General features: G+C 42.5%; 1 protein-coding gene across 1 annotated transcript; it reads right to left on the reverse strand.

The window, feature by feature from the left end:
• Positions 1-6,210: 6,210 nt before the first annotated feature.
• Positions 6,211-6,810, reverse strand: LOC134855061 (uncharacterized). Its single transcript, XM_063871440.1, has one exon. It carries the CDS (start codon positions 6,808-6,810, stop codon positions 6,211-6,213), a length of 600 nt encoding a protein of 199 aa, XP_063727510.1.
• Positions 6,811-13,300: the final 6,490 nt, after the last annotated feature.

The following is a 13,300-nucleotide window of genomic DNA, read 5'->3' on the forward strand; positions in this document are numbered from 1 at the left end:
AGCACCAAGGGACCGGACTCGTCTGGAGAACTCCGAAAGACCCTCTTTTTTGCCTTGCATCAAATTCTTAAACTCCGCTCAGGCGCCTGCTGCGTCCGAAACGGCATCATCATGTGATCGAGCTCGACGAGCATCTTAGCAAACGTTGGCTCGTGGTAGCCCTCAATCTCTTCTCGAAAGTTGGAAGATAAGCTTGTAAGTTGCCCCAGAGCGTAACTCGTCAAACAGGTTGGCTGGACAATTCTGGCCTGCTCGCGCTCCCAGCGGTTGGCGTCTGCGACCCAAGTGAATTGCTCCCTCTAGTCCGCTCAACCCTGGTAGTTACATGAAGGAAATCGATCTGGCCGTATTGCCCCGAATCCAAATACGCCCTGTTGCCTGTCCAGCGCGTTTGCTGCTGCAAATTCCGCTTCAGCAATCAGCCGCCTGACTTGCTCTTCCATGTCCTATTACATCCGAGTCATCAATTGGCAACACCACTTTGCATGTGCAATCCAGAAAATGGCCCACCCAGGTGCGCCAATGATGATTTAGGGGATTGCTAATCTAGGTTCCTTTCTTCGGTTTCTTTTATCAATCTTTTCACCCTTATTATATACCTGTACGCGGTAGTTGTTACAATTTGACCAAGCAAACAAATGTCAAACGATACTAATCAGCTAATTCCTGACCTCAGTGACTTCAGCTATCAAGTTCAACTCAACTTCCAAACCATGCTATCTCTATCTTTACTCAGTGACCCTCCCAAGTTCTTTATTTTAACTATCACAAGAGTAGGAAGATTTTCATGGGTAGCAATTTCATTCCAAGCATCTAAAACTGTGATCTGTACTTTTTTCCATTCTGGTCTTCTAGCTATCAAGGTAACGTAATTCGTCTATTAGGGTTCAAATCAAACCAAAAAGTCACCTCCGGGGTACCTAAGTAAAACCCCGTCAGTTCACACTATTTAGGAGACCTAATTCTCATGCTGCGGTCCTATTACTATCAATTTCCTCTGGGACTGCTTTTCTTTGGTCTAGTTGAACTGCTGTTAATAGACCAATGGCCAAGCTAAACTAACCCCAATGTTTACCAAGTCCACTTTGGATTAACTCTACTACCTCAAGGTTGCTTTATAAAACTATAACTCTTTCATGCTGCTCTTCCTCCCAATATATGCTAATTACTGAGCTCAGTGACTTCAGCCCTCGAGTTCTACTCAACCTCCAAACCATGCTATGTTTACTCAGTGAACCTGACCAGGTCTTTTTTTTTTAATTATCACGTTAACGTTCCGACCTTCCAAGGGTAGGTGGAGACCCTTTTAATGGGTAGCTAATTCATTCCAAGCATCTAAAACTTCGATCGGTACTCTATTCTAATACCGATCTTCCAGCTATCAGGATAAGGTAAATCGTCTATTAGGGGTCAAATCAAACCAAAAATCCACCTCCGGGAAGCTAAGTAAATTCCCCGTCCGTTTTCACTATTTAAGGGACCTAATTCTCATGCTGCCGTCCTATCAATATCAGCTTTCTCTGCGACTACTTTTCTATGGTCTAGTTAATTTGCTATTATTAGATCTTTCGCCAATCCAAACTGACACTATTGCTTACCAAGTCCACTCTGAATTAACTCTACTACCTCAAGGTTGCTTTATAAAAACAATATTTCTATCAGCTTCTTGTCTACTTCCCAATATATGAGTTACACTCCCAACTTTTAGCACGGTGACCCATTGTCGTTTCCAAGGGTTTGTTTGGGGAATACGTTAATCTTTAGTACCATCCATATACGGTTAATGCTTCACAAGTTATCCCATTTCTAATTTCCATTGTCTCTTTTTCCGGAAAAGTCTATTAATACCGGTAGGAGTCACCGGAGGGGTTTCACTCACAAGGGGTGTTTTTTCGGTGGTCATATCTAACGTCGATTACCGCATTAAAATCATTCGGCCATCGTTCATAGTTTTGCGTAAATTGCCTATTTCCGGTCTAAAGGGGCGTTTTCCAAGTGCTAATAGCTTCCGATTCACCCGCCGAATTTGATTCAAATTATAACACAAAATTTATCTTGCAACTACCTACCATATCTCCAATTTTCAACCCACTGTGGTTATTGGAGGTCGAGAAACGACTTTCGGAAGTTAGGGGTTGGTTTGTTTTCTCGCCCTTGTTAACTCTGGGGTTCCAAACTTAAGCTTCCCTCAACTAGGTTTACAACATACTAAATTTTGAGCCCAATACCGCCTCTAAATTCGGAGTTCTGATAGGGCCATTTACTTTTCCGGAGACCGTTATCACTTGCCCCCAAAGGGTCTGAGGAGTCCCGTTGTTCGTATGCCCGGGTCAAATCATCCCTAGTCTCGCTCCTCTTTTTATAACTTTAGTTTTTCTAGTTCCAATTTGGGGCGGGGGGTTCACCAATGTTGTCAAATTTTATTTTCTGAGATAAGAGGGACGACATCTTCGAAGAGTGAACTATTTTGAACTCGACCATTTGCTTGCTGATCTTCTTAACTTCATGACAAATCAATTTTACGCTCAGGTTAATATTTCACAGCACACTTCTCCACCAATTTGCCAAGGTTGAGCAGTTTTTACCAAAAAATTGCTTCCGAAGTGAAGTTTTATTTCAGGAGTTTAAACTTACGCTTGTGCAGCCAGCAATAATTGCAAATGCGAAACTGAATAACGAAATTTTCGACAAGCTTTCCTGTAAAAATTTTAATTGATGTAGAAACCACTGATTCTTAAAATTAAAATTTTTGTCGCAGAAAGCCTGACATAATTTTTTAAACATATTAGAGCTAATTCGTTTAATGAAATTTGTTTATGTTGGTCATCTACTTCAAAAAAATGTTATACTGATACTTTAACTCTAAGTTTTTTTTACCGTCCGTTTTCTTACTTTGGATTCATGTATTGTGAGATTTCATGTACCGTGAGCTAACAAAATTCATTTTAAAATTTCCTGCAACCGTGATTGTTTTTTCGAACTCGATAACCATACGCATGAAAACTGTAAGCTTTTCAGTAGTCAATGAAAGCTTTCATTTCAAAAGCCATTTTTGAAGACTTACCAAAAAAGTTTAGCACCTGTCGACAGAATACATGTAAAGAATTCAAGCAGAGGTCCAGTGAATTCATTGCCTCTGAAAAGTTCAATTGCCTCTCACATTTTTTCAGAATTGGTGATTTTTGTTTTAATTGTAGCATTTGTAACCTTTGTAGCATTTCCTTTCTGTGTCTCTTGTAGCCTGTGTAGCATTTGTAACCTTTGTAGCATTTCCTTTCTCTTTGTAGCTCTCTTCGGATCGTTTCATTTGTCAGATGTACGGTAACCGTAAAAAGTAATGTAGTCACCTATCAGAGGTATACTCGGAAGTAACAAGAGCGGCGGCAAAAAGGCTGCAGTTCCACCTCCCAATCGATAATTTGGATTCTTGAGCCCTCTCTTGATCCGTGCTCGCTGCAAACCGCATTGTATCCAATACTGACAGCTAATTAACTTACTTAAAAATATAAGCAAAAAGAATTTAGTGGACTCAACACCAGTGGTTATCGAATTATAGGTAAGTCCATATTCTCATGAACGTTTCTAATCTAGTTTCAATTGTTCAAACAACTATTCTGCAAACATTGCGAGGCAAAGTTCTCCACATCCAAACAACTCAGAAACGAAGCGAGTTTTAATAAAAACATGAAAAACTACTATGGGTGCCGATTTATTCACAACATCGGATTCGACGATGTTAATTTTCCCGTAATTGAGAGAAGTAATGCAAGCGATTGCGAAGCAGCCTCTTGGGCTGGAGGAATCAACTACTCAACCAAGATAACCAGTCTTGATCTCGCGCTCAATTGGAGAGCAACAATTGTTACTCTTGGGATTTACTCGAGTGAGGGTACTTACTCCCATTGCCGACGTGACCCTAAGTCTTTTATGCGTGATTGTGCACGGATACACCAAATACCAATTTCAAATCATTCGTAAAACAAATGAAGACAAAAAACTTGCGCAGCGATGCCCAAACATAAAATAAGAAGGCGTAGCGGTAGTTCTAAATCGCGTCCGCGCTCACAGGATAATAAGGCTGTAAATGGGAATGAAATTGAATAGAACTGCTAACAGCTGCTATCAGCTGCCAAATTTTGTTCCCCATGAACCACTTAGATGTGTGGCTCTTGGTGGATCGACACATTTTTTTCCTTGGCTGTCAGGAGTGCTAGCATGCACTTAAACAATTCAAGGATGCGTAGGAGCAGATATTTTTTTGACCCAAGAAACGTCCAATACTCGGATCACGCATTTTCCAATGAATCGCAAATTACCCATTAATTACACAAAAGCTTGCATTTAAAAGGGTACGGTTAAGTATGAAAGGTATTGATGGTAGGGCAGCTAATAATACCCAGTTATTCTAATCCAAAATTGATGAAAAGCGGTTGCTTAGAACCAAAACAATAAAAAGATCACATATCACTGATTTCACGGTAGTGGTTTTCCAAATACGGTACATCATCCAACTACCTAAAATCGTCCTGATTATTGAAAGCATCATGAGACCTGTGAAAGTGAATTGAAAAAAAGCCGAGGTAGAAAGCGTTTTCAAGTCTATAATCCTTATGAGTCTGACGAATAATCAACAAAACTAATGAACAATGGTCATCCGAGAAATTGGAAAAAAAGCATCACAATTTGGTACCGACAAATGGCCGCTTAGTTTACCATATTGGATTGGAAAAAGTGATTTGTAACCCAGAAAATTGAATAATCTACCTTCCGACACTGCAAGTAGTCCTGTGCGCCTCAATCTCCACGGATTGTAAAAATATCGGTTTTCAAACAATTTAATTCGAGCATTTTATCGGCAAAATAACTCGGTAACAATGATACTCAATTTATCGGTAAGAATGATATTTTTAACAAACTTTTGTATTGTTAACATCGGTAACATCGGCCACAAAACACTGCATAAATCAAAGCAAGATGCAAAATGGCCAGTATTTGTCCTTGAGACAAATTGCCCTTTTTGAAGGTCAGCCTTAATCAAGGATGAACCAAATTAGAGCGAAAAGACGGTTAAAATTGGTTTTGGGGGGATCGAACCTGGTTACGGAGCATCACATCAAGTTCGGTGCATATTCGAGTTCCAGAAAGGAAATGACCTAGGCGGGATTCGAACCGGCGCCGAACCCACCGGGACGCACCATGTATACCCTTGGCTACTGTCCCTATATACATTTGCCTTTATATGCTTATATACTCTTGTTTAATATTCTCATGCATTTACATTTGCGCTGCAACATCCTCCACCCCTAAACAAGGAAGAACGGGAGCGAGTTTTACGGCCGGGCGGGTCAGTTCGCTCGTAACGGTCCTTATGTCGGCGGATCTCGCGCATCCGTCCTTGCCATAGTGCAGTCTTAGGATACGTGCGAGTGGATAATGTCCACGTGGAGTGTCAGGCTCTATGACCCAAACCAAGTCGCCGGCTTTCAACTTAACGTCTGACTGGTTGTGCCACTTTGCTCTCCTATTAAGGGAAGGAACGTATTCCCGCATCCACCGTGTCCATATTGCGTTAACGTATGATTGCGCTATGGCGAAACGCTTCTTATGGTCGAAGTTTTCTTCGGAAACTTAGCGACGGAAAACTCGCTGCGTCTTGACCAAGGATAAAATGATTCGAGGTCAACGCTTCTAGATCTAGCCGATCAGAACTAACGGCTGTTATCGGTCTAGCGTTAAGTGATTGCTCAACAAGGCACAGCGTGGTTCTTAGAATCTCCTCAGTTACTCTCCTGTTGCCTAGGATGTCATACAAAACGCGCTTGACACTCCGAACTAATCGCGCCCAGGACCCACTATGGTGCTGTGCGCTGGGTGGATTGAATTTCCACTTGATCCCTTTCTGAACAAAAACAGCGGGTGCGAGCTTGTTCCAACTCGCAACGCAAGCTAAGAGCTCTTTCTCAGCGCCAACAAAGTTCGTACCGTTGTCGGACATGATGGTAGTCGGAGTACCGCGACGTGCGATAAACCTCTCCACGCCCATCACACCAGAGCTTTTGTCGAGCGAGGGGACCACTTCAATGTGCTGCGCTCTAGTGGTGAGACAGGTGAACAAAAAACCCCACCTCTTTTCCGTACTTCTCCGGATTGGAACTAGGAACGGCCCAAAGTAGTCGACACCTCTCCACGCGATAAACATCTCCACGCCCATCACACCAGAGCTTTTGTCGAGCGAGGGACCACTTCAATGTGCACCGCTCTAGTGGTGAGACAGGTGAACAAAAAACCCCACCTCTTTTCCGTACTTCTCCGGATTGGAACTAGGAATGGCCCAAAGTAGTCGACACCTGTGTAAGAGAAAAGAGGTTGCTTGTAACCCAGCCTCTCAATGGGCAGATCAGCCATCATATGAGTTACGGTTTGCGCTTTGCGTTTTCGGCACACAACGCAAGTATTTTCGATGTTTCGCAGCAGCCATCGCAAATTTAATACAACGTAATTCAAATTAACCACCGCACGCATGTAATCCAAGCCTTGGTGGAAAATCCTACTGTGCAAGTGTTGAACCAATAACCGAACAACCGCGTGACAAGGATCAAGTATAATCGGATGCTTGCTGTCGAAATCGGAGTTAACCAAGCGGCTGATGCGCCCAGTCGAGCTAAGGATGCCAGCTGGTCCAATGAACGGCGAATACTTGGCGATCCGACTATTCCTCGTGATAACTTTACCGGATCTTAGTAGTTTTAGCTTACTAGGGAATTTTTCACCCTGGGACAGGTAAATGAGCTTCTGTTCAGCAATATCCATTTCACACGGGTCTGTAATTTCTAATATACTCGACCGGAAATGTTTATGGGATGGCAGCCATCTCAACAAACATGCTACTGCGCGTTTGTATTTTACAATTGAATTGAATATCTCCCATTTTCCGAAGGAAACAGTTTTTTCTGTCAAAACATCGACGATGAAATTTGACGAATTTTCCAGACAAATGTCAATATCACATGATGGTCCTTTGAATCTTATTTTATCGATAACCCTTGTATCGGGCATGAACGGCCAATCAGTTGTTCTCAATATGCTAGGGCCATTAACCCAGCTGCTTTACTTGAGGGCTTCCGGAAAAATCCCTCGTGTACCGGTATCAGCTGGGTTATCACCGCTAAGTATGTGATGCCACTGATCAGTGCTGGTAGACTCCAGAATCTCACCAGAGCGATTACCAACAAAAACGGGTAGTTTACTACAAGAGTGAAGCCACTGAAGAACATTGGTACTATCTGTCTACATGAAAATATCCGTAACTTTGAAAGTAAGACCTTTCAAAATATCTTCCTTTAAGCGGGTTGCAAGAAGAGCCGCTTGAAGCTCTAACTTTGGAATAGAAAGCGCTTTCATAGGCACGACGCGGGCTTTGACAAACACAAAGACTAATTCGGTCTGATGGGAGCTAACAAGTCGCGCACGAAGGAAAGCGACGGCACAGAAAACATCCTGCGATCTATCACCGAACATGTGAAGTATTCGGTCGAAAGGTTCAGTGAAATAGCTGCGAGGTATTGTCAGAGAACCTTACAAATGAAGACTTGAGTGCCACTTCAAAAATTGTTTTTTGTTTTCCTCTGGCAGATCATCGTCCCATTTTTGACCGCTGATTCGCCAGATATCTTTTAATAGAAGGCGAGCCTTCACGGTATACGGAGCCACTAACCCAAGTGGATCAAAAACAGAAGAAATAAAACTCAACGCGGTACGCTGAGTGATTGCTTTGTCTAGTGGACGATCAACCCCTCTACTAACGACTAAGGTATCTTTTACGTGATCTCACTTAAGACCGAGAACATGCGACGACTGGTCTGGACTCGCACAAATATCTTTAACAGATGAATTGGACTCATGGTTATACGGATTAAGATCCGTTGTTACGTCGGGCACGTTGCTGACAAAATTTGTCAGACAAAAACCCACCTAGTTTAAGCAACGAGATTAAATCCCTACTTTATTTCAAGGCGTCATCCCTGTTTTGAAAAGAATCCAGATAATCTTCCATATAAAATTTCTGGACAACAGCCGAAGCAGCTTTGGGGTACTCAGTTTGATTATCCGATGCAGTCTCCTGCAAAGCAAAATTCACACAAGTCGGCGAGTCACGGGCACCAAAAAAGTGATTCGTATATTGGTGAACTACCACACTTGATGTGGGGTCCTCCCGCCACAAAAAAACGAAGAGAAGTTTGATCTTCTTCCCGGACTCCAACCTGTAAAAAGCACCCTTCAATGTCAGCTGAAAAGACGTATTCATGCTGACGGAACCTTAATAGTAAACAAAATGAGGTTTTGAAGGAGATCCGGGCCAACCAACAGAGATTTGTTCAAGGAAGCGCTATGACACTTCGATCCACCATTGAGGACTCGGCGAACCTTACTGGGTTTATTCGGGTTCAACACCGGGTGATGCAGGAGATACCACTCCCGATCGGCTCGGGATTTGGGATCGTGTGCCTTAACGGTTATGACATATCCTTTTTGTATATCTTCTCTAATTGTTTCGGCGTATTTTTTACGGAGCGACGGATCCTTATCTAGCCTCTTTCCCAAAGACTTTAATTGAGCTAAGGAGGAAACATAGTTATTCGGTAAAGTACTTTTGTTATCTGTTCAAAGCATTGGTACAATGTACCTCTCACCATCGTGAAAGGTGTCATTTTTCAAAACGGACAAAGCGCGTTTGTCGGCGGCGGAACGGGCATCTACCTGCTTGAAGGTTCCATATGACTCCAACTCATACCAAGTTTTAATTTGGTCCCCAAGAGACATGTCTTCGACAACACACTTAAAGCAAGACGAGTTCGAATTAAAGGACGGCGGTAACGGACCACTTAAAACCCAACCTATCGGAAGGCGTACGGCGCACGGTGAAATAGAGTCCTCCCCCAGAAGGTACTCAACGGGTCTTATGGTATGGTAGAAATCCTGTCCAATAATTATTTCGACTTCCTCATACTTATAATGTATAGGTTTTATCGGAGCCAACTGCGGGTATTTTTCCTGTAATTCAGGAATACTTATGCTATCCGATCCAATACGAATATGATCCTTAACATAAGCTCGAAAAGAAAACGAAAAATCACTATTATTCGTTTCGGCGGAAACTTGAAAACTTACTTGATGAGTTTTCATCACGTCTCGTGGAATTGAATCCATTTATGGTGAGGTTAACGGGAGTTCCAACCAAATGGAGACGTTTTACGAGATCGGCGGATACCCATGAGTGCGTCGAAGCACTATCGCAAAGAGCTAGGGCATTAGTAATCGTCGCATCCGAAGAGGCGGCGAGTGATGCAACTGACAGGAGGCCTTTAGTTGACTCCTGGCTATGAACATCGCCGACGGCAGCGTTAGTCGATACATGTTTAGTGCTTGCGTTACCTGACGCCGGGGAACTTTTGGTATCCTTAGGAGGAAAAATTTTCTCAGCTCCATGTAAAAGCACGTTGTGCGTGCTTTCACAATCTGGCTTGGGGCACTTTCTGGCCTTGCTACAATTGCGAAAACTGTGATTGCTCTGTAAACACGAAAAGCAAAGTTTTTGTTCGGCTACATGTTTCGCTCGCTGAGTAGCGTTTTTCTCTTTGAAAACGGCGCGATTCCAAAGAGCGTGTTGACCTTTACATACAGAACATGGAGGGTACTTTGGTTTCTCCCTAGTCTTTTTACTTACATTTGCGTTGATAGCAAACACTTTCGTACCTACTTTTTGCTTAACTGGTTCCTCAGACTTACCCCTAGAACTGATCGTTTTTAGCCTCTCATGACCCCCCTCCGCTTTTTCTTTAGGCATTCGTTGAAATCTGGCAGAGTTGGTCTATGCAATTGGCGTCTTACGGTTTTCATTGACCATGCCTCCTTAAGGTTCGGGGGAAGCTTACTGACAGCTTGATTCAGTCAATTAACACTTTTCAGGTCGTCGTTAAAAGACAGGGACATGAATACGGCAACCAGTCCAGAAATTTTAGAGGAAAAGCCAATTTCATTTTCCGAGTTATGCATTTTCAGCGGCGCAAAATTACTCAATTTATCTATATGAACCCCTACTACAGCATGCGGCTGCACGAACTTTCTTTGAAGAGTTGCTAATGCCTCTTTATATAGTACTCCGCTATAGCTATACTCAGCGATTGCTGATTTTGTTTTACCCACTACGAGCGTTTTCAGATAGGTAAGCTTTTCATTGTCACTGAGTCACTGAGTATGGCTGAATCGACCGCCGATGTGAATTGCCCAAACCACTCATGCCAATTAAGTGGGTTGCCATCGAACTGGGTCAGCTTCCACTCAGGGAGATGATCTTTTTGGTTGTGCATGAGTATATTAACCAACTCTCGTGTCGAAAGTGGACGCTCGACGTCTGCACCAGGTGAATTACCGGGAGTTGGCTCTGTGTAACTCGAAGAGTTACCGTGACAATCAGGAACGAACGTTTGATTAGCATGGAAAGAATTTTCAGGCTGTGCAGAGAACACAGTCCCTCCACTTGTATAAGGAACAAAATTTTTCGGAGGAACAATCGGAGTTACTGCGGAAAAAAACAGTTGTCGAAGGGATGTAGTGTCGTTGAGCTGACATTAAAGGTTCAGCAACAGCTGGTCTCCACAAATTACTATAAGGAGTATAGTGGTCGCTCGAAAAAATATAACTACTAACGGAAACACCCATATGTTGTTGTGATGGGATTACAGGTGCTTGATAGCCAGCTACTACTGACCCTGTAGTGTGATAAACTTAAAGAAACATGATTAACTGCTGTTGATGCATGAACGAACGGTGCTACACCAGAAGGAACTTCTGCAGATGTTGTCGGAGCAAAGAAAATTCAAAAATTACCGGGACTACTGACCCTGTGTTTGGATTGACTAGCGCCGGATGAGTGAACAAAAGAGTTTGCTGAGGCAAATTATTAGAAACAGGTTGATTGACCTGTTGTAACCCTACTGGATTGTTAACGGAATTTTGCGATCGGACCAAATTCGACAAATTATGATGTTGTCCGTGAATGTGATTATGTAATGCAATCCCGGATCACCTGTTTTATGCGACCGGGGTTTTTCACTTTTTTATGAATGATGAGAAACTTTTGAGCTGCTACCTATTTTGTCCGGCTATGTTACTGCCTCAAAACTTGTTTTATATGTGATAGCTTCCTGCAGAACTTTATCGTTGCTTTGAGTCAACTTATGAAGCAACATATCCTGTGCCGGTATCAATTCGTCGGGATTGGCACTTTTTGCAGCCATATCAATCAACTCATTATTTATCTCGACCGCTTGTTCTGTATAGTTCCTACATTTTTCAATATAAGTATCAATTTTTGAGCAACGACTCTGACTCTCTATGTATTCTAAAATTATCTCGTGGCATTTATAAAGTTCGTTTTCGAGATTGCTACGTTTTGAAACTTAACTTCCATCCTTAATAACTTCAGAAATAAACGACTCTTAGAAAATACTTTATTTTCACTCAAGTAAATCCACAAATTTTTCTAATGCAACAATAACTTACAAGGGGGAGTAACTTGATGTTTTAACGCTTTAAGTCTGTTGTGAATCGCTCTACGATTTTTAGGCGACAAGCGGTTCCGCTTCTTCTTAGCTTTCAGTGTATTTAGGTCAGCACTGTATCGTCTAAGTAACAACAGAGTCTTCAACTCAAGGGAAGGGGGCTGGTGCAGCTCTTTGTACTTTTCTATAAGTATTAGGTCTTTGGCCTTTCGCTTTGAGATAAAATCCTCAACTATGTTAAGAACGAGAATACCTGTCTTTTTCAACTCCTTTTCTATATTGTCCGTACCATTGCGGCGACAGTATGCAATAGCGGTAATAATCTCCTTATATCTCAAAAGAAGGCTCTTAATTTGGTCAGTACTCAAACTACGGTTATTGTTACTGCGGTGCTTAGTAATGGAGTTATTTATGGCGTCGTGCCAAATTACTAGATCTTTCAGATTCGACAAAAAGTGATGCAGATAGTATTGGATAGTTTACTGCAAGTCCCTGGCGTTAAAGTTAAAGCTTAAACAGGGCTTTGTGAAACAAGTCCATTTCACGCGCTTTTCAGACGGTGCGGATAGTATACGGAGCGCATGATCCAAGGAACTAGTCCCTAGAATGAATACCATACACTTAAAGAGACCTATGCGACGGCTACGTTACGCTTAAGTACCAATGGGGTGGGGAGATTAAGTAGGTCGGTTGTACTCCAACAACGCACACGGAGTAAACCTGAGGATGAAAGAATTCAACTTAACTCACTTAATATCAACGTACCTGACCACTTAACATTAGTGTTGCGCAACGAAATCAATAATCGGACGGGCTGAAACGGCTTAGATTTACTTGAAGCGAACTGGCTTTTAGTTTCACCAATGGTGGGTGGAGGATCAGGCAAATTGGTTAAGTTCCAACAACACAAGCGGAAAAAACCTGAGGATGAAAAAACTCAACCTAATTTGCCTGATATTTCGCTACCAGACCACTTACCATAAGGTTGGTGTCGTGTTACAGCACAGTTTCGCAGAATTATGGGGACGTTTTGAGGAATTTTTGGCAATTTTTTTTTACTTTTTTCCCAAAATTTTTTGGAAAATTTTGGTCAGCAGGTTCGAGTCATACGTACGGTATGTAATATTATTGCACAGAAAGTTTATGAAAACTAGACGAGTCTTACAGTTTTTGAAGATTTTGGAGATTGAGTGGTCACCGGTTTCGGGTTGTCAAGCCTTTGGTCAGTCACAGATCTATTGTGCAGCAGTCAGTCGCAGAACAGTCAGTCGCAGAACAGATGTGGCCACCAAGATCTGTTGTGCAGAGATCCCTTCTCTAATTCCCACAAAACCTTTGTTGTTATCCTGGCTCTTGACAGCCTTGATCTCGGAAAAGGCTTCACTCGATACTGGCTTGTAGATGAACTTGGCGCAGTCTGTATATTCTGCTTTGTTTTGTTAACAAACTGGTCGAAGAAGGGCGTGTTGATCAGTTGAGAGACCACTTTGTGATGGAACATGCCGACCCGCACTGAACCATGTCGCTCACTAGAGCTCTTTTCACTGTTTTTTGAGGGCTGAGACTCGTAGCACTCCCAGTTCGGATGTGATTTTGTACTCTACTGCGAATTTGTACTCGTCTCTTCTTTTCCACACCCGCTTTTTGATACACTCGTAAACAGTAATTACACAGCACCAACGTTCTCAACTCTCAGACGACTTTCGTGTCCCTTGTGGGGTGCCAAAATGTGCGCCTCA

This window comes from Symsagittifera roscoffensis, chromosome 10 (assembly GCF_963678635.1).
Source record: "Symsagittifera roscoffensis chromosome 10, txSymRosc1.1, whole genome shotgun sequence".
Classification (NCBI taxonomy): domain Eukaryota; kingdom Metazoa; phylum Xenacoelomorpha; order Acoela; family Convolutidae; genus Symsagittifera; species Symsagittifera roscoffensis.